This window comes from Peromyscus maniculatus, chromosome 9 (genome assembly GCF_049852395.1).
Source record: "Peromyscus maniculatus bairdii isolate BWxNUB_F1_BW_parent chromosome 9, HU_Pman_BW_mat_3.1, whole genome shotgun sequence".
NCBI lineage: Eukaryota > Metazoa > Chordata > Mammalia > Rodentia > Cricetidae > Peromyscus > Peromyscus maniculatus.
The window spans coordinates 611,566-632,473 of NC_134860.1; the positions used below are offsets into that span (position 1 = coordinate 611,566).

At 42.4% G+C, this 20,908-nt stretch overlaps 1 protein-coding gene across 1 annotated transcript in view; it reads left to right on the top strand.

Annotated features, from left to right (window-relative positions):
* The window catches only part of Dnah12 (dynein axonemal heavy chain 12), a 175,415-nt gene that overhangs the window by 133,388 nt on the left and 21,119 nt on the right, over positions 1 to 20,908 (top strand). The window contains exons 60-67 of the mRNA XM_076544093.1: positions 1,245 to 1,437; positions 4,342 to 4,514; positions 6,247 to 6,387; positions 8,477 to 8,635; positions 15,415 to 15,559; positions 17,205 to 17,355; positions 17,670 to 17,923; positions 18,110 to 18,250. Coding sequence (XP_076400208.1) covers positions 1,245 to 1,437; positions 4,342 to 4,514; positions 6,247 to 6,387; positions 8,477 to 8,635; positions 15,415 to 15,559; positions 17,205 to 17,355; positions 17,670 to 17,923; positions 18,110 to 18,250 — 1,357 coding nt within the window. The remainder of the gene's footprint in view (positions 1 to 1,244; positions 1,438 to 4,341; positions 4,515 to 6,246; positions 6,388 to 8,476; positions 8,636 to 15,414; positions 15,560 to 17,204; positions 17,356 to 17,669; positions 17,924 to 18,109; positions 18,251 to 20,908) is intronic.

Consider the following 20,908-nt stretch of genomic DNA (forward strand, 5'->3'; position numbering starts at 1 on the left):
TACATACTGTGACTTCTATCAGACTAAGCAAGAAATTTTGTCCATAGTAATGTAGGCCATAGATATAATCAGAAATGTATTCAAAGACTCCTATACACAATATTAAATTTTTAAAATGCTTGGGGTAGGGTGTGAAAACAGGATATAAAACTACATATGTAAAATAGGTAATATTGTATTTAAAAAAAATTGATGAATGAATCTCTGTGTTGAAAATGAAAAAAGAAAGGAAAAGATTAGGAATATACCTGATTATTAGCAGTTGTTTGACCCAGTGTGTAAGAGCATAGGCAATCTTTGTGGTTTTTATTGATACTTTGGTATTTTTCTGTTACTAACATACACTGTTTTTCAAATGAGGAAAAAATAACAATGCCCAGAAAAGCTCAGGAAAGAACAGCTCTGGAAGAAAATAGTTGATCCAATTGAAGCTTAATATGACATTATTAAGTAGTATGTTGAGTGAAATCAATTAAAAGTATATAAAAGTAGCTTTGTTCCTTCCAAAAGTTAAATATAACAAGGCCCGTGCTAGAATACATCCTACACAAGATGGTATTATTTTGAAGTGTGATCTCATTTTTGTTCAAAGCCAAGGTGTTATAAAGAAATCTCCTACTTGGAGTCTTTTTTATTTTCCTGTATGTAACCAGCTCTGCCATAAGGATTGATCTAACTCACTCTTAGAGTTGCTGTCATATTTTAAGTAGGCAAATGATGTTTTCTTTGTTTAAACTTCTCAACTCAATGTTTGTATGAGCCTTTTTATTTCCTATTGCTGTGATCAGGTACATTGACAAAAAGGAACTCGGGAAGAAGGGTTTATTTTAGTCCACAATTCCAGCTTATAGTCCTTCTTAGCAAGGAAGTCACAGCAGCAGGAGAGTGAATGAGCCAGTCACATGACATGTGCTAGAAGAAGAGAGCAATAGGTACATGCATGCCTGCACTTGCTCCCTCTCTCCTTTTCATAGTTCAGGGTCCAGCTCATGAAGTGGTGGCCAACCTAATGTAGATGGTCCCCCACTGAGACTTCCTTCCCGGGCAGTTCTAGATTATGTCACATTAACCATTAAAACCAACCATCACGGTATGCAAATATTTCCCCTTACCATAATAAAATTGATTAGGTTTTGTTACAGCTATAAAATTATTCAAATATTCACAAACTTTTATATACAATATTTAGATAAAAATTAGATTAATTGCTACAAATTTACAGCAAATGTTTCTGTCTTTTTTAGACCAGAATTAGAGGAGGAGCGGAATGCTCTTATTCTTCAGTCTGCAGCTAATAAGAAGCAGCTAAAAGACATAGAGACAAGGATTTTAGAAACATTATCATCTTCAGAAGGAAACATTTTGGAAGATGAGAGTGCAATAAAAGTCTTAGACTCTGCCAAGATGATGTCTAATGAGATAACAAAGAAACAGCAGGTGAAAAGAAAGACTCCCGGAAATGTTTGGATTCTAGCGTTCTGATTGGTTTCTCGTCTCTGAGGAAATGCTGTTAAGTAGGCTTTCAAGAAAAGAAAAATTGATAAAATATGAAAACTTAGAAACTAATTTTAAGCTCAGAGGATAGATAATATCTTACTGTTGAATTTCTCTAAACTTAGTTCAATCCATACATTATCTACACATGGAAGAAATAAAGTTAATAGTTACATGTGCAGTGTATTAGGTTTGTTTAGCTTTAGTTCACTCTCCATCTAAAAACTGAACTTTGAAAGTTGTCTTATCCCAGTTAGTGGTGGGAATTTGAGCTGTGTAAAGATAAGTCCTGAATGGCTGAGCAATAAGTGTTTCATGTGCTTATTGGAGAGAGAGAGAGAGAGAGAGAGAGAGAGAGAGAGAGAGAAGAGACATAAGCAGCAGGTGGAGAGAGGCGGCCGGTGGTCTACAGCCAATAATGTATTCCAAATTCATCAAACAGGCAGGTGCTATTTTTATAGCACATCTTTTACCCCAAAGATGTGTTTATTTATGAGATGGGGAGTCTGAGGCCAGCTTTCTGGAATTATTCCCTCCTTCTGCGTTACTGAAGCCCAGTCTTCCTGGTTACTTCTACTACTGCACTGTGTCACAAACTTTCGGCTGTCTTTTGTCTCTGCCTCCCATTTTGCCACAGACATTCTGACAAATGGGAGCCACCTCATCTGACTTCTTACATGCGGTCTGGAGAGGAGCTCAGGTTGTCAGGAAGTGCTCTTACCACTGAACCATCTCAAAACCATTAGATGGTTTTGAGCTGCTATCTGGGTCCTGGAAAGTGTACTCAGGTCCTTCACAAGAGCAGCTAGTACTCTTAACTACTGGGCCAGCTCTCCAGCCTCTGTCACTTTATTCTTATAGATAACAGAGGTTGCATTAATCACTCAGCATCTTCCATCTGTCCCTCTTCCAATGCAGCTCCACTCTGGAACAAGTGTTCAAGAGGTTTGGTTTTATATTAATGCATTGATAAAGATCCTTTCTGTCAGGCATTTGGTCCCTTACTTTACATTTTTAAAGAACCAAAGAAGGTAGTGTCTTAGAGAAATTTTTGAAGAACCAAAGAAGGTAGTGTCTTAGAGAAGTATCCCGCAGCAGCCCACATCTGAGACCATGGCCGAGATCTCTGTGGTGTCTTCCCAATTCCTCTGGAACTGACTCTCAGAGAGGAGAGATGTCCTTGTTTGTGTTCGGTTGCTGTGATGAAGTGCTGCCCACAGCCGACACGGGAAGGAGATGTTTTTTGGGTCCACAGGTTACAGTCCATAATCAGGGTTAACCAAAGCAGGGGCCTGGAGGCAGGACTGAAACCCAGTACCTGGTGGCTTACCCTCCAGAGCTTGCTCAGCTTGATTTCTATTCAACGCAGGACCACCTGCCCAAGCGTGGCTGCCAAAAAGAAAGGGTGGGAGTGGAGGAGAGAAGGAAAGTGGTCCATATGGTAGGATGCTTCTCTACATAGAATACTATCAATTCTCAGTGGCTGTTAGCTTTTCTTTAGTCAAGACTGAGGTTCAGAACTTTCAGACCATTTGTGATTGCATTTTATCAATTTGGGGAAACTTCAGAAAGAATAGAACTCCATTCAGATTAGCTAAAAATAAAAAGGTCTACATTAGAATATTTCTTTTCCTCTGACATGATCCATCAAGGGCTGAAGGATGAGCAGAAGCACTGTATTCCTGTGCTGTCTCTTCCTTACTAGGGCCGTGTGGTCCTTCTCTACAGTGGGGGTGGGGGGTGTATTAGGGGGGAGGGCTGAGGGGTGGGAGGAGGGAGGACGGGGGAATCTGTGGCTGATATGTGAAATTAAGTTAATTATAAAATAAAAATACTATAAAAAGGTCAGTCTCTTGGCAAAACTTCTGTCCTTGTTTCTGTATGCATTTGTCTACCATTTAGAAAACTACACAGAGAAATTTCCCTTTATCTGCTAGCACTTAGGACAAGCACCATCCGACTGAAGTTCTGAAGTGCTTGAAGTTCTAACTCTCTCAGGACACCCGACAATGTAGTTACAAATGGGGTTATTCTATGTAATCAAGCCTGCACAGGCTACCCACTCAGCAATGGGCGGATAGGACGCCATAGCAAAACGAGGAAAGTTGGTTGGGGCAGCGTTCTAAACATTTCCCCATAGAATGAATATCAGCCTAGCCGACTGGGTTGTCAAGTGAAGAGCTATTACCTTAGGGAAGTTTTCTTCTTCTTCTTCTTCTTCTTCTTCTTCTTCTTCTTCTTCTTCTTCTTCTTCTTCTTCTTCTTCTTCTTCTTCTTCTTCTTCTTCTTCTTCTTCTTCCATGGTTGAATATCTATGGCACAATTAACTGCAAAGAGGTTAAATGTGTGAGAGACTAGTTGAGGAATGTATTCTCAGTGTATATAAAACCATTAACTATTAGACAGTTGGGGTTTGTACTGAGCTATAGTACACATGGTAATGTCTTTAACATGGATATGTGCACACTGTTATCTATCCCCCTTCCTCTTGACCTATTAAAACAAAAGGTGGTAACTGATAGACACATGCTAGACGCAGAGACTGAGAACTCATATTCTTCAGAGAGTAGTGGTTGGTAGGCGATCACACTCTTAATCTATATGTAAAGTTCATCTGTTTTCCTTTCCTCTTTCCTGACTCTCACCTTCCTCTTCCTCCCTCTGTAATTCTTCCCTTTTCCTTTCTTTCTTTAGCTAGAAACTCTTCTCTTGTAGAATGCACTTAAATTGAGTTCATGTAATTTGTTATTGAGTTAAGGGCTTTTCAAATATATAGAAGATTCGTTATATGAAAAATATGAGTAAGACACTCCCTATTCATTCATCTTGATTTTCCCCTTCTACCAGGTGGCAGAAAAAACCGAACTCAAGATAGCAGAGTCCCGAGAAGGATACAGACCCATCGCGAAACACTCATCGGTGCTGTTCTTTAGCATTGCAGATCTGGCTAACATTGATCCCATGTACCAGTACTCTCTCATCTGGTTTGTGAACCTCTATATCAACTCTATTCATGACAGGTAAGCATTTCCAGTCTTCCCCATTCTCCCTAGATTAGATTTTTCACCATCCTTCCCATTAAAAAACAACCAAATTATTGTTTGCAGTTACTTCTGTGGTATTTTCATTGTAGGACATTAAGTGTGAAGATGTGAAAGAAGGGGAGAAGAACAAAAGAAAGACAGCTAAAGTCTCCCTTTTAAAACACTGTTTCATGCACCGAAGATCTACATGTGTAGGGCTGCCCTCACTATGTAGCCCTGAGTGATCCAGTACTTGCTATCACCCCAGGCTAGCCTCAAACTGTGGCAGTTATTCCATCTCGGTTCCTTGAGTGCTGAGATTAAAGCATGTGGCACCACACCTTGCTCTTCTGTCTTTTAAGTATTCCAATGATGCTCAAGATTTCTTCCTTTCTTTCTTTTTCTCCTTGGTTTTGATTTTTTAAGACAGGGTTTCTCTGTGTAGCCCTGACTGTCCTGGAACTCACTTTATAGTCCAGGTTGGCTTCAAACTCAGAGATCTGCTTGCTTCTGCCTACTAAGTGCTAGGATTAAAGTCATGCACCACCACCATCCGGCTTCAAGATTTCTTTTTGCTGACAATTCTAATGTCTCTCTCCAGCTTTGAGGTGTCTAAAAGGCTGTACCACATTTCTACTTATTTGCTAATTTCACTTTAATTGATTAAGAAATGTATTAGTTACTGTCTTTGTTGCTAGGACAAAATACCTAGAAAAAGCAACTCAAGATAGGAAGGGTTTATTTTAGCCCACGGTTTGGAGGTTTGTTGAGCTAGGGAAGGCCTGGCGGAAGGGTGTGAGGTGGCTGGTCACACTGCTGCCCAGTTCCCTTCCTTCTCCAGCCCATTTCAATTAACCAATATAAAAACTCCCTCACAGACATTCCCAGAGGTTAGTTACATCACGGTCCTCCATCCATCAAGCTGACAACAAAGTTTAACTGTCACAATAAATGTATACATAGGCTTTAGGATCATCCGATCTCACTTTTACTTCATACCAGCTACAGGACTATAGAAAAGTAAGCTACCCTTTCTATAATTGCCTCAGTTTCCCTTCTTTATAAAACAGGAATAATATTTATCTCTTCTGGTCGTCTGGAGAATTAACTGAAATGTTTTCAAAGTGTTGAGAACAATGTCTTGTGTTCAATAACTTCTGTACTTATTAAGTAAAAATGTGACTTGAGCCCATGTGTGTAAGAAATTTCTTTCTATGTGAGCTCTTGGTAGAATAATATCTCCTGAATAATTAAAATCCCTGAAATTTCCCAGTGTGACTTAGAATGTGAATTCACATAGTGCTCATGATGGAAGAAGGTCAAGATGGAGAAATGACATGCGTTGTTTACATGTTTCAGTTATGATATGGCGGAATTAGAACTGTTGGCAATTACTCAGCTTTGACAAGTTTTACATTTGTATTTGTGTGATTTCAAATGTTTCTAGTGATGAGTACTTTAATAAATTTAAAACTTTTTTTTTTTTTTTGTTTTTTTGTTTTTCGAGACAGGGTTTCTCTGTGTAGCTTTGTGCCTCTCCTGGAACTCACTGTGTAGCCCAGGTGGGTCTCGAACTCACAGAGATCTGCCTGCCTCTGCCTCCCAAGTGTTGGGATTAAAGATGTGTGCTACCACCGCCCGGCAATTTAAAACATTTTATAGGTTAACCCAGGTCACTTATTTTTCCTATTTTTGTTTGATAACGTATTTCTCTTTTTTAACATTTTAGTAACAGATCCAAAATTTTGGAAAAGCGCCTGCGATATTTAAATGACCACTTCACATACAACTTATATTGCAACATATGCCGATCGCTGTTTGAGAAGGACAAGCTATTGTTCTCCTTTTTGTTATGTGCTAATCTTCTTCTGTAAGTGACTTGCATTTTCCTGTTATAATACTTTAAAAATGTGCCTTGGAATATAATCTACAAAATGGCTTCTTAGAGAGTAGTACAATGTCTTGCTTGGTTTGATTCATTATTTCACCCATAACAATAGTTTCCACAACCGTGTTGATATTCTGGTGTTTATTTTTAATTTTTAACATTTATATACTACATAAATGTTCACAAAATATAACACAGAGCTCAGTCAACTCACAAAGGTAAAATTGGAAATAGAACGGTCCCATCATTCCTGAATCTGTTCTGTACTTCACCCCATACTCCCTCCACAGGTGACTACTAGCCTCTTCTCCAATATTGCAGTTTAGTTTTGCTTCTTTATAAACAGTATCCAAAAGCAGGTATTCTGTCTGCTTTTTCCCTCAACATCATCTAAATAACAATACTACAGACGCTGCTGTGTGCAGGTCTTGGTGCTCTAGTGCACACACTTCCATTTGGAAGGTATCTAGAAAGAAACACGCAAGTTATTGCCAGATTCCCCAGTTTGTATCCAGTGAGAGGTCAAGCTCCTGTGGTTCTCGGTCTGCACCGAATTCTGTATTCTTCTCTTTGCATCAGTGTCCTCAGTGGCCAGGATGATGGCCTTGAACTCACAATCTTCCTGCCTCAGTCCCCCAAGTGCTGGATCATAGGTATGTGTCATCTATTGTCATTTTCAAAATACATTTTAGTATGTGATAAGCGTTGTTCCTTTGTGGTTTAACTTACATCTCTGTGACGATAAATGATGTCAAGCTTCACACACACACACACACACACACACTCACACACTTACGCACGTGCACACATACATACACAGAGAAAGAGAGATTTAAAAAATAAAAAAAACAAATTAGCTTGTATTTTGTACTTCAATTTTATATTGCTTAAATTTTAATCCTTGTCATGAATTATATCCTTTTAATAATGTCACTTCAAAACACAGAAATATTGTATCCACTGTAGGTACCTAAGCACCTCTCTCTTTAGAAATGTGCCGTGTACAGGGTGTGTGCTGTTTTGTTTTGTTTTTTGTTTTTGTTTTTGTTAATTAAACATGCACTCGATCGCTCTCTGCCCCCCCCCATCTAAATTAAAGTGTGTGCAATCCCTTATTTCTGTCAGTAATGGTGGGGTAGAGCCATTGCTCCATCCTGCCACCAGCCTCCTGAGTTTTCAAGGACCTCTGTGAGGTAAAGCTGGGTCATTGATCCTTGGCTTCACTACAGGAAATAATTTCAGGATGAGCCACTATGAAGCAGAGTTGGAGTTTATGAAAGATGGATTTAACACAGATTTTAACACGGGAGTTAATAGAAAGTGGGGTGCTAAGGAAAGCAATAAGACACATACAAGTGTGGGTATGGGCTTCCCAAGAGAGTTGCAATTACATGTCTTTACAGTAGCAGATAGGCTGGTTTTGTTAAGTTCTGAGGTTACATCTCAAAGAGTTTTGTTTTCAGTAAATGAGAACATAGTTCCCAGTGTGACTTCCATGGGATTACAACTGATACAGTAAAATCCTAGGTCACAAGGTTACAATGTTTCTGCCGCACTCAAAGACTAAGCAGTCTGGTTTGTGAGACTCCCAGACTCCTACTCCCTTCCCAGTCCCCTTACTTTTCTACACCTTTTCATCCTTCCCTCTCCCTGCCTTGTAAATGTGTGACCGTTGCTTCACCCCGACATTCTTTGCTGTAGCATAGGTGAAGAGTCAGCTTTACCTGAGCAGAGGTCCCTAAGGAGCCGCACTCCTACAGCCACGCTCAGCGTGCTGACTGGTCTCGCTGCTGCTGCTGCTGCTGCTGCTGCTGCTGCTGCTGCTGACAAGCCCTCCTTACCTCTGCTCCCGTCCCAACAATAGTGCCTGCCGGCTTCGGGTTTTACCGCCGGGCAGGTAGCTGAGGCAGCCATGTCAGCTACCTGTCTGTCTCTCAGGGGCTGCATTCTGCACGGTCTTTTGCGGAGTCCACAACAGTTGTTGTTTCATTGGTGTGAGGCTATGATACAGAAGTTGATGGCATCCCGCTTAACAGCAACCGTTTACAACGGCTATTGTTTGGGAACACAGGGCCAAGAAAGAGATCGAATACCAGGAACTCATGTTTCTTTTAACTGGAGGAGTAAGTCTCAAGAGTGCTGAAAAAAATCCTGCTCCAAAGTGGCTGCAGGATAAAAGCTGGGAGGAGATTTGCAGAGCAAGTGAACTTCCTGTCTTCCAAGGACTCAGGTAATTGTGTCCATTTGAATGGTAATACTAAACTGGTAATCTGCATTTTTTCTGTGGTTAGTAGAAAGACAGGCTCTTCGCATAATGTGACACTTCACATAAATGTAAGGTGTTTTTGGGCAAAAGCATGGTCTCCTGCAGCTCTGCCATCTATCGCAGTAAACCAACAATGAAAGAAACAAGTAACAGTGGCCACACTGGCAAGAGAGACAGAGGGGTCTGCATTCAGAGTGCTGATGTGAGGTTTAGTCTACAGAGACAGACTTAGAGCAAGAGTACGTTTAATTAATTAGTCCTAGTGATACTGAGGAAGTGAGGTCCTTAAGGTCAAAAAAAGGGGTCTCTGAATGTGGCAGAGGATCCTGGCCTCAGGTGGGCTTTACCCCAGGAGTTAGGGTATACAAGCTCACACACACACACACACACACACACACACACACACACACACACACACACAACTTCCACTGAGTCCATGGCTATAGGTTCTTGTCTTATAAACTTGAAAAATGAAATTCCTGAACCCCAGAGGGGTGAGCTTTGGAAGTTTTGGTACAAAACTTAATATAAAGCTTACTATAAAGAAGGCAGGGTTCCTGGACAGCAGGAACAGATCCCAGGGAGCGGGTTGCTACTGAGTGTCTGGCTGAGGAAGGTTTTTATCAGGCTTATAGCAGAAACTGGGGTGAGTCATGGGGGGATGAGCTGGTCAGTCAGTCAGTTCATCCAAGGGTGTTCAGATGCCTCTCAGTTGGCATTGCGTCCTTCAGACAATTTCCAGGCAAGAGTGTTCATTTAGGAGAAAAACAGATAAGAGACAAGTAGGAATCAAAGCCCACCCTGCATTTTCTGATGTTTCTAGCCTCTGGCCAGAACAGAACCAGAGATCTTTCCAGCTGCTGACCAACCCCTGCTCTAAACTACCTGACCGATTTCTGTCTCCTGCTCTCATCACTGGTACAGGTGTGTCTTACTGATCCAGTCCTGCAAAGTGGCCCAAAGAAATCTTTACCAGTGTCTTGACAGCTGGATGATCACTCCTGTTCCAGGAGCCACCTGGCCCTCGTGGACAATTGCCCTCACCTGGAGGGTGAGGCGGGGCGTCCATCCTCTGAGGTTTTGTTCTTCTTAGCACCAATGGTGACTGCAGGTTTACACTGTAACTTTCCTCTGCACCTTCAGCCTTGAAGGGGTTGAGGCTGGGTAGACAGATACTCCTCCAGTTCCTCACAAGGAGGTGATTGTAGAAGACCTGAAAGGTGATTATAGGTGGCCCAGAGTAAGAGACAGGCATGAAACAAGGGCAAGATGCCAGGCGTTGATCGTTAGTCACCTTTTGGGCCCAAGTGGGGAGTCAATACATTGTCAAAATCCGTTTCCAAGGATCTTTTTCATAAGCATTTCACAGATGGCAGCTCCTGCATTACAAAAAGTCAAAGCCAGTGTGACTTCACTGCGTAGCCTTGAAGCTAACATTTAAGTCACCATAACAGAAACACAACCTGTTGTACTTTCACTCTGGAAGGTAATGGTACAGGGAAGTGTCCTGCCCAGCCACTCCCTCATACCCCCCTGTATGGAGCTTTCCCACAGCTGGAGGCTGGACCCTGTGGGCAAAGGATCTAAAGGGAGTGGACTGCTAATAGCCGCTAACTCAACAGCTAAAAAGAAACAAGACCTCAGCTAAGGGAAAGCACCCCAGGTCAGTGGTTCTCAACCTGCGGGTCGAGATTCCTTGGGGGTGTCCAATGGAGCTTTGGGGGGGGGAAGTCACCTAAGACCATCAAAAAGCACAACTATTTACATTATGATCCATAGCAGTAGCCATGAAGAAACACTGAAAATAATTTTGTGGTTGGGGGTCACCACAACATGAACAACTGAATTAAAGGGTCACAGCATTAGGAAGGATGAGGACCACTGCCCTAGATGAAGAAAGTGGGAAGAACAGGCAACCTGAGAGGAGCATCATGGCAACCAGAACTGAGAGGAACTTTCTAACAAGTGTCTGGACAATGGAAGACCCGACAGCGAGCATTTGGTGAGCCCCAGGGCTTCTCTCTGGCGAGGTTCGCCTCTCTTGCCTGATTGTTTTCTTCACTCGGTTTGCAAGCCCATTCAGTCAACAAGGGCCCAGTTGGTACTCTGTGAACTTGGACTTCAGGGTGGGGGTGATGTAGAACTAGATGGAGAAGAAGGCAGACTGCCTATGCTTATGGCTTCTGTACTGGGTCGACAGATGACTTGAGCCGGCCTCCAGCACCCATCTGCTACCACAGGCAAAGGACCTGTTCCTGTACCAGCCTCCAAGGCTCCACGCTTCAGACTTGGATGGCAATCCATCCCACAAGCACTTTCCAGCCTCCAGATATTAAGACCCTTGCTGCTCTGGAAGCCTGCGAGGTCGCAGCCCTCCGCAGCCTGCGGACTTGTTCTGGCATCTGCTCGTGATTTCTAGAGCTGTGACGCTTCTCAGACTTGCAGCCACCTCACTGCTCCCGGGAGTTCAAACCCAATCATTTAAGTCCCAAATGGCAATCTGTTTTCAGTTGCTTGATCCTGTTAAGGATTTTAACCCCGAGTTTGCAGTAGAGTTCGTCACCATTAATAACCTTTGCTATCTGCCTGCTCTATTCTTGTGGAAATGTGGGACAAGAACCAAGCTGGAGACAGGAACCAGTCTCCAACAACCACCTCGGCATCTCAGCAAAGGCATGGTAGAGACTGCCTAAAAGTTCTTCATTTAAAAAAGCCATCTTCGATCCTGCCCCGGAACTTCCCTTCTGGACCAGAGGTGAGTGTCTGGGCTCAGCCTAGATCCCATCCCTGGGCACCAGCCACTCCGGGGAACACCTGCCCAACATGGCCCCAGGTTCTGGCCACCAGGCAGGTTCCCTTCTAGCCCTACGGGAAGGCTCCCCTTCTCCAAGACCCCCGGAAGACCCTGCAATCTCCACGCCCTGCCCCACGCCCATCTGCCCGAGACCCCAGCCACTTCCTGAGACTTAGAGACAGGCCCCCAGCTCCCATCCTGCCCCGGACTTCCCTTCTGGACAAGAGTGCCCATCCTGCCCTGGACTTCCTGTCTGGACAAGAGTTCCCATCCTGAACCCGGACTTCCCATCTGGACAAGAGAACTCCCATCTGGACAAGAAAGAGAGACTTCCTGAATCTGTCAGCTCTGTCTGAACCATGTGCGCTGATAAGACCAAGAACGAACCACAAGGAGATGGGCAGATGTCAAGGCAGAAGTACATACAACAAAATGAAGAGCAATACAGCATCACCAGAACCTAGCCCTGCTCCAACATCTAGACCTGAACATCAAAAATTGGAAGAAGGAGAAGAAAACAGCCTTATGAATAACATCATGAAGAAGGTAGAGGCTTATATAGAGGAAAAGACAAAAAAAATGGGAAAAATGCTATAAAAAAAACTAGAGAAAAGGATAAATAAAGTAGAAGAAAACAATAAAGTCCTGGAAGAAAACAATAAATCACTGAAAGAAAATCATGAAAAAAAGCTATCTTCTCTGTGAGGGATTAGGAATGATAATAAAAGTAGAATCCAGAAATCTGTGATTGACAGTGTCAGAAAGAGAAGTCTGATGGATGTGATGCCTCCACGCTGTGGCCTTAAATTATTCTGTAGAGACTGAGATGGTGTCCCTGGACCTTTATATCTCAGCAGCCTTTCTAACTACAAAAATGGTCTCAGTGGCCTCAGTATTCGTTTCCTTTAAGGGTTGTATAAGGGGGGGGGGCTTTCATTTAATTGTTTCCATTTTATCTTTAGCCCTGAGGTGGGGAGCCCTCCCTCCCCCTCCCTTTTTTTTTTTTTAGAGAGACAGAAAAAGAATTTGACAAGAAAGGGGATTATCTTTAAAAAACAAAAACAAAAAACTCCCAATTAACTGTTTAACTGAAATAGCGCTCCTGAAGCATCTCCATATAGAACAATCAGCATCTCCAGGCATGGTGGAACATGTTTGTAATCCCAGCACTCCAGAGACTGAGGAAACAAGATTGACTTCAAGGCTAGCCTGGTCTAAATGTGAATTCCAGGCCAGTACAACAGAGCATGAAAGTGCAAGTAATCCATAACACCCAGCACACAGAATGTACTTCAAGTCGATGAAGTAGAGGTGTTGATGTATGTGTGTCATGAACATGGAGATCTTCAGGTCACTCACATTGCTGATGATATCCTTGGAGTCTTTTCTTTGTGGAAAAGCTAGTCAGGGTCAGTTTGATCTGCCAATGTGAGGTTAAATTGGTCACTTGCCAGAGCAGAGGCATCTGGGCTCTGACTCCAGACCTTTTTTACTGAAAGCTATGGGCTAAATGGCAGCCATTGGTGACATTGAAAAAAACCAGTTCTGCATTGGTACAGGAGACCACTTCCTAAATATAACACCAATAGCACAGACACTGAGAGCAACAATTAATAAATGGGACCTCCTGAAACTGAGAAGTTTCTGTAAGGCAAAGTAAATAAGATAAAACAACAACCTATAGAATGGGAAAAGATCTTCACCAACACCACATCTGACAGAGGGCTGATCTCCAAAATATGTAAAGAACTCAAGAAACTAGACAGCAAAATATCACACAATCCAATTAAAAAATGGGCTACAGATCTAAACAGAGAATTCTCAACAAAAGAATCCCAGATGGCCAAAAGACACTTAAGGAATTGTTCAACATTCTTAGTCATCAGGGAAATGCAAATCAAAATGACTCTGAGATACCATCTTACGCCTGTCAGAATGGCCAAGATCAAAAACACTGATGACAGCTTATACTGGAGAGGGTGTGGAACAAGGGGAACTCTCCTCCACTGTGGGAGTGCACACTTGTACAGCCACTCTGGAAATGGCGACTTCTCAGAAAATTAGGAATCAACCTATCTCAAGACCCAAGGATACCACTCTTTGGCATATACCCAAGGGATGCTCAATCATACCACAAGGACACTTGCTCAACTATATTCACAGCAGCATTATTCATAATAGCCAGAACCTGGAAGCAACCTAGATGCCCCTCAACCAAAGAATAGATAAAGAAAATGTGGTACATATACACAAAGGAGTACTACTCAGTTGTAAAAAACAATGACATCATGAAATTTGCAGGCAAATGGATGAAACTAGAAAATATCATCCTGAGTGAGGTAACCTAGACTCAGAAAGACAAACATGGTATGTTCTCACTCATAAGTGGATACTAGATGTAAAGCAAAAGATAATCAGACTACAACCCACAGCTCCAGAGAAGCTACCTAACAAGGAGGACCCTAAGAAGGATGTATGGATCACCTTGGGAAGGGGAAACAGAGGAGATCCTGATGAGTAACTGGGGGTGAGGGGGTGCAATAGAGGGGAGGGGAGGGGGGATGAGAACATGAGAGAAAGAGATGGTTGAGCTGGAATAGGGACAGAGTGGGAGAGCAATAAATGAGATATCTTGATAGAGGGAGGCATTATGGAGTAAAGGAGAAACCTGGTGCTAGGGAAATTCCTAGGAATCCACATTAGACTAATCCAGATTAGACTACTAGCAATAGTGAAGAGGGTGCCTGAACTGGACTACCCTGGTAATCAGGTTGGTGAACACCTTAACTGTCATCATAGAGTCTTCATGCAGTAACTGATGGAAGCAGATGCAGAGATCCACAGCCAACCACCAGGCCAAGCTCCATGAGTCCAGTTGAAGAGAAGGAAGAGGGATTCTATGAGCAAGAGGGGTCAAGATCATGATGTGGAAATCTACAGAGACAAGTGAACTCTCAAACTTTAGACTGACAGCTGTGGAGCCTGCATGGGACTGGACTAGGCTCTCTGCATACAGAAGACAGTTGTGTAGCTGGGTCTGTTTGAGGGGCCCTGGTAGTAGGATCAGGATCCATCCCTGGTGCATGAGCTGGCTTTTTGGAGCCCATTACCTATGGTCGGACACCTTGCTCACCCCTGATGCAGGGGGAGGGGCTGGGTCCTGCCTCAACTGAATGTACCAGGCTTTGCTGTCTCCCTATGGGAGAACTTACACTTTTGGCGGAGGGGATAAAGAGAGGGTTAGTCAGGGGGGAGAGTGGGAGGAGGAATGAGAGGGGGATCTGTGGTTGGTATGTAAAATGAATAAAAAAATTTAAATGAAACAAACAAAAAAACTAGTTCTGGTTATTTTACTTTTCTACATATCACTTTCCATTTTCTTTTACAATGGTGCTCTTCTTTGTGAAGATGTTACAATTTTTATGTCCAGGGAGCAATAAAAAGTGGCATTTCTTTTCAGGATTGAAATAATACCATGGTACATTTGTCAGGGAAGAACTCACAGCTGGATGGAGTCAACTGAGTCTGTGGTCACCGAGGCCAGTCCTACAAGCTGCCGGAGAATCATATCAGAACTCTGACTAGAGCGGCATTGTCTGAATCAAGGCCTCTGGCTTCTTCTCTCACACCTTCTACTTGGCCAGAAGGGTTTATTTACCTGTTCCTAGATAGAATGCATTACCTGCCTCCCCTCAACTCCTGAATCCTAGCAGTCAGGAGGCAGAGGTAGGCGGATCTCTAAGTTTGAGGCCAGGCTGGACTAGAGAGGGAGTTCCAGGACAGCCAAGACTACACAGAGAAACCCTGTCTCGAAAAACAACACAAACAAAAAGAACAACTCCTGTATTCTAGTCATTTTAACATGGTCCCCTTGATGTCTTGTTTCTTCCCTTGCTCAATCACCTCTTAAGATATTTCTCAATGAAAAAATAATTATTTTTTCCACCAGGGAGCATTTTTGTGAGCACATAAAGGAGTGGCAGGAAATCTATGACAGCAAAGAGCCGCACAATGTGAAATTTCCAGAACCAATGGATAAGACGCTGAATGAACTGCAGAAAATAATAGTTCTTCGGTGTTTGAGGCCCGATAAGGTAAAAGACAAATTTGAGATCCAGATAACCTGCAATTTATGAAGCACCAGTCCGAACACAACTGCCTTGGGGTGCGTGATGACACCGTCGTCCATGGTGATGGGCCTCTTAACCAGCAAACACTGTGTAACCAGAATCTCAGGTTTGCTCTGACTGGTATGGAAAACCTAGAGACAGCAATAAGCTAGAGGAAATGAACTTACTCACAGTTTTAGCCAGAGTGGGAAGAAGGAGGGGGAAAAAACCCTCCATTTCTCTGTGTCTTGCTTATAGAAAATATAGCAGGAGGACCACCATGAGTTCCAGGCTAGCCTAGGCTACAGAGTGAGACCTTGTTTCCAAAATCCTAAATAAAAATAAATATTTTAAAATTTAAATGTAGAAAAAAAGCATGTAGAATTGGGCCAGAAAGGGTTATGTTTTGGGATGCTGTGCAATGTCTGTATAAGCTAAGTGTTAAAACGTTTAAAAGCTGTACAAGTTTACGAAGCTAAAAACTACCATAAGCTAAGGGTAATTTCTTCTTGAAGAACAAAGCACCTTGGTGAACTGACCTAATAAGATTCTTGCTTTTCGTCTGGGGACACCTGTCTGTGTGTCACAGACTGGCTCTCTGGAGGCAAGTGGAGTTAGTCCCACCTCTTGAGGGGTTACTGCTTTGCCATCCATGCTTTGAAGGCTGAACTTACTTTACACACCATTGGACTTACCTCCCTAGAACTCACAATACTTGTTGATTTGTTAGGGTGTCTCTAGCTAGAGCAGGGAACTCTTGATGGTGGGAACCCATATCTTGTTTTGCTGTGTATCTTCAAGACTTAAAGCACTGCACAGGCAGGTATTCTATGGTCAGTCAGTTTCTACAAAGTGGGTTGAACTAACTTGAATCAAAACATGTGTCACTTGGGGCTGTCCAGACTGACAAGTCTGAGGAAGTGGGTCCTGAGATGGTGAAGCTGGCAAGTGGCCAGGGAGCCTGGGAGACCTGAGACCCAAGGCAACACTGACAGTGCTGCTCAGATCCAGGGGCAATCCAGAAGACATCTGCCCCTGCCCTTTTGTCCTGTAACCTGTTACGCTGACTGGATGAGACCTACCCACACTGTGTTACAGAGGGAAAACTCAGCTTTACTTAGTCTACTGATCTAAATATTAGTCTCAGCGAAAAAGTGAAGACTGCTATTTGACCAAATATTTGGTTATTGTGGCCTTAAAAGACATCTTTTAGATAGGTGTCTTGTCTTTCTGAGCTCTGTGGCTAGACTTGGATAGTTCCAGGGTTTAGGAGCTCCAGTTGTCTGGAATCGAAATCTCCACTTCACATGTATAACCACAGAAGTGCCACACCAGTGGAGCTGTAGGGACTAAGAGGACCATGCTGCTCTCCAGTGAGACCTGTTTCGTTATGTTTAAGACTTACTTGTATTTCTTTTTCTGTAAAAAGATAATCTCCTTTGTCCATTTTTCTTTGGAATGCTTTTCTTGTCATCAGTTTATAGATTACTTCTTACATATTAAGGAAATTAATGGTTTTCTATGATGCACTGTATGCCTTTTGGAAATGATACTCTATTTTTTTGTTTTTCAGTAAATCTATGGTATGCAGTAAAACTTTCTCAAAAGACTGTATCTTCTCTATCCCCAGATAACCCCAGCTATAACAAATTATGTAACTGACAAGCTAGGGAAAAAATTTGTAGAACCTCCACCATTTGATTTGACAAAGAGTTACTTGGATTCAAATTGCACCATTCCCTTAATCTTTGTGCTGTCTCCAGGAGCAGATCCCATGGCCAGTAAGTATATATACTGTAACACACACACACACACACACACACACACACACACACACACACAATTTATTTTCTGTGTATGGTTTGCCTGCATATATATAAATGCACTGCATGTCCAGCATATATTGTAAGATTATAACTTATAATTAAAAACATTTTGTTCAGCATGCATTTGTTATATGTCTATAACTCTGTTAACAAATCCGGTGGTTAGGAGCGACAACAGGATTTTCCATGAGAAAGCACACGCGCGCACACACAGGAACTGTAAGCTGGACTAGAGTAGCAGTGCTGTCCTTTGTCCCCGTCCCTTGTAGGCCTGCTAAAGTTTGCAAATGATAAATCTATGTCCGGAAATAAGTTTCAAGCTATTTCCCTGGGCCAAGGACAAGGGCCGGTTGCCGCAAAAATGATCACAGCTGCAATAGAAGAAGGAACTTGGGTTTGTCTACAAAACTGTCACCTTGCTGTTTCCTGGATGCCCACACTGGAAAAGATATGTGAAGACTTTTCACCTGAAGTCTGCAATTCAACTTTTAGGCTTTGGCTCACAAGCTATCCATCTCCAAAAGTATGTTTCTTATGATAGAGTCCAGTACATTTATTTAGCTATTATACCCTATTTCTTAAGTTTTAAACTCTTAACCTTTTTGGAATATTCTGCTCCTATACTCCTTTGTTAATCCACTGATGTTTGCATTTTTAGGGCTCGAGATTGTCATCTTTCATAATGCTTTGTTTGTTTGTTTTGTCTTAGTTCCCAGTAACAATTCTACAGAATGGAGTAAAAATGACTAACGAACCTCCCACGGGTCTTCGGCTAAATCTCCTTCAATCATATCTTTCTGATCCAATTTCTGATTCTCAGTTTTTCAAGGGATGCCCGGGCAAAGAACTGGTAATGTTCAGCTTCCAAGACTCCCCAGTTGTGTTCTTATAGTAATGAAACATGCTAATACAAGGCTTTTATTTAACATGTTTTCTAAACTGGGTATATTTTCTAACATAACAAAAATTGTTTCTATATGATTCATCATTTTATTCTCAGTAGTTTATATTCTGCTTATGACATAGTAGACACGGAAATAAGTATTTTTGAGTGAATGTAATTTAGCCTATAAACTAAAGACAAGAGTGTTTTAGATTATATAACTTAACCATACTTTCAACAAATATGTGTTGGGCATGTCCAAAAGTACTAGCTGTGAAGCAAAGAGAACACAGATGCAGAGAAGTACACCTTTGAAGAACTTGCGTTCTCGTCATAGTGGTTTCAAATACTAGGTTATCCATTGTGTAACTAAAACCACTTCACGGTCAGACATCATGGTGCATGCTTGTCACATCAGCATTCGCGAGGCTGATGCAGGAGGATTGCTACAAGTCTGCGGCCAGCCTGGATTACATAAGCAGTTCTAGGCTAGCCTGGGCTACAGATTGAAACAAGTGGTGCCCACATGCAGAATGAAACTAGATCCCACCTCTCACCCTGCACAAAAATCAACTCTAAATGAATCAAGACCTGAAACTCTGGGAATTTTAAAGAAAAAAAAAGTGAGGAAACACTGTAAGATGTGGACATAGCCGAGAACTTTCTAAATAGGACTCGAGTAAGTCAGGAATAATGCCAGAAACTGGCAAATGAAACATCATGGAACTAAAAGCCTTCTGCATAGCAAAGGAAACCGTCAATCAACTGAAGAGACAGCCTAGAGATTGGAGAACACCTTTGCCAGCTATATATCTGACAGAGAATATCTAGAGCATACAAAGAACTTAAAAAACCTCAACAAGAAGTTAATCAACTCAGTCAGTAAATGGGCTAATGAAATGAACAGTCTCAAAGGACAAAATATTGAACGTTCAATAAACATGCGAAAAAATGCTCAACCTCTCTAGCTATCAGAGAAATGCAAATTAAAACTACATTAAGAGGTCCTCAGGGCTGGAGAGATGGCTCAGCAGTTAAGAGCACTGCTGTTCTTCCAGAGGACCTAAGTTCAATTCCCAGCACCCACATGGCAGTTCACACCTGTCTGTAACTCCTGTTCCAGGGGATCTGACACCCTCACACAGAGATACATGCAGGCAAAACACCAATGCACATAAAATAAAAATAGATTATATATATATATATATACATATATATATATATATATATATATATATATATATATTTTAAAAAGAGTTTCTGTGACCCAAGTTAGAATAGCAGACGTTAAGAAAACAAATGAGAGGCTGGAGAGATAGCTCAGTCACCCACATAGGGTGTCTCACAACCATCTGTAACACCAACTCCAGGGAATCCAGCGCCCTCTTCTGGTCTCCATGGGCACTGTACACACATAGTGTACATACAGGGAATCAGACACATACATTATACATAAAATAAAAAAAATTTAAATCTTTTTTAAAAAACTAAAATTAGATCTATCATACAGTGCATGTGGATCTTTATTCCGAGGGCTCCAAGTCAACACATTCCAGAGACCCCTGCACACAGTGTTTATTGCAGCACTACTCACAACATCCAAGTTGTGGAGCTGTGGTATACAGACACAATGGACTTTTTCAGTCGTAAAGAATAATGAAGTTATATCATTTGCCAGAAAATAGATGCAGGGGATATCAACATATTAAGTGACCAAGTCAAAAAATACTTTCTCCTATTTGTTTTCCTCCATGTTGTGTAGTGAACCATGCATTTGTATGTGACATGAAAGCAGAAGCAAAGCTGCCTAGGGAAATGAAGGGAGCAAGCCGGGAGGATGATGGGAAAGAGAACGTAGAGCTGCAGAGGAAATACGCTAGTTGTACAACATAGACTCGCATTAAAATGCCCTCAGGTACCACAGTACCATGACAATAGAGAGATTCTCTCGTGTACCACAGTACCATGATGATGGAGAGATGTCCTCGGGTACCACAGTACCGTGACAATAGAGAGATTCTCTCGTGTACCACAGTACCATGATGATGGAGAGATGTCCTCAGGTACCACAGTACTGTGATGGTGGAGAGATGCCCTCATGTATCACAGTACCGTGACGGTGGAGAGATGCCCTCATGTATCACAGTACCGTGACGGTGGAGAGATGTCCTCGGGTACCACAGTACCGTGATGGTGGAGAGATGCCCTCATGTATCACAGTACCGTGACGGTGGAGAGATGCCCTCATGTAGCACAGTACCGTGATGGTGGAGAGATGCCCTCATGTATCACAGTACTGTGATGGTGGGGAGATGCCCTCGGGTACCACAGTACCGTGACAATAGAGAGATTCTCTCATGTACCACAGTACCATGATGATGGAGAGATGCCCTCGGGTACCACAGTACCGTGATGGTGGAGAGATGCCCTCATGTACCACAGTACCGTGATGGTGGAGAGATGCCCTCATGTAGCACAGTACCGTGATGGTGGAGAGATGCCCTCATGTATCACAGTACTGTGATGGTGGGGAGATGCCCTCGGGTACCACAGTACCGTGACAATAGAGAGATTCTCTCATGTACCACAGTACCATGATGATGGAGAGATGCCCTCGGGTACCAC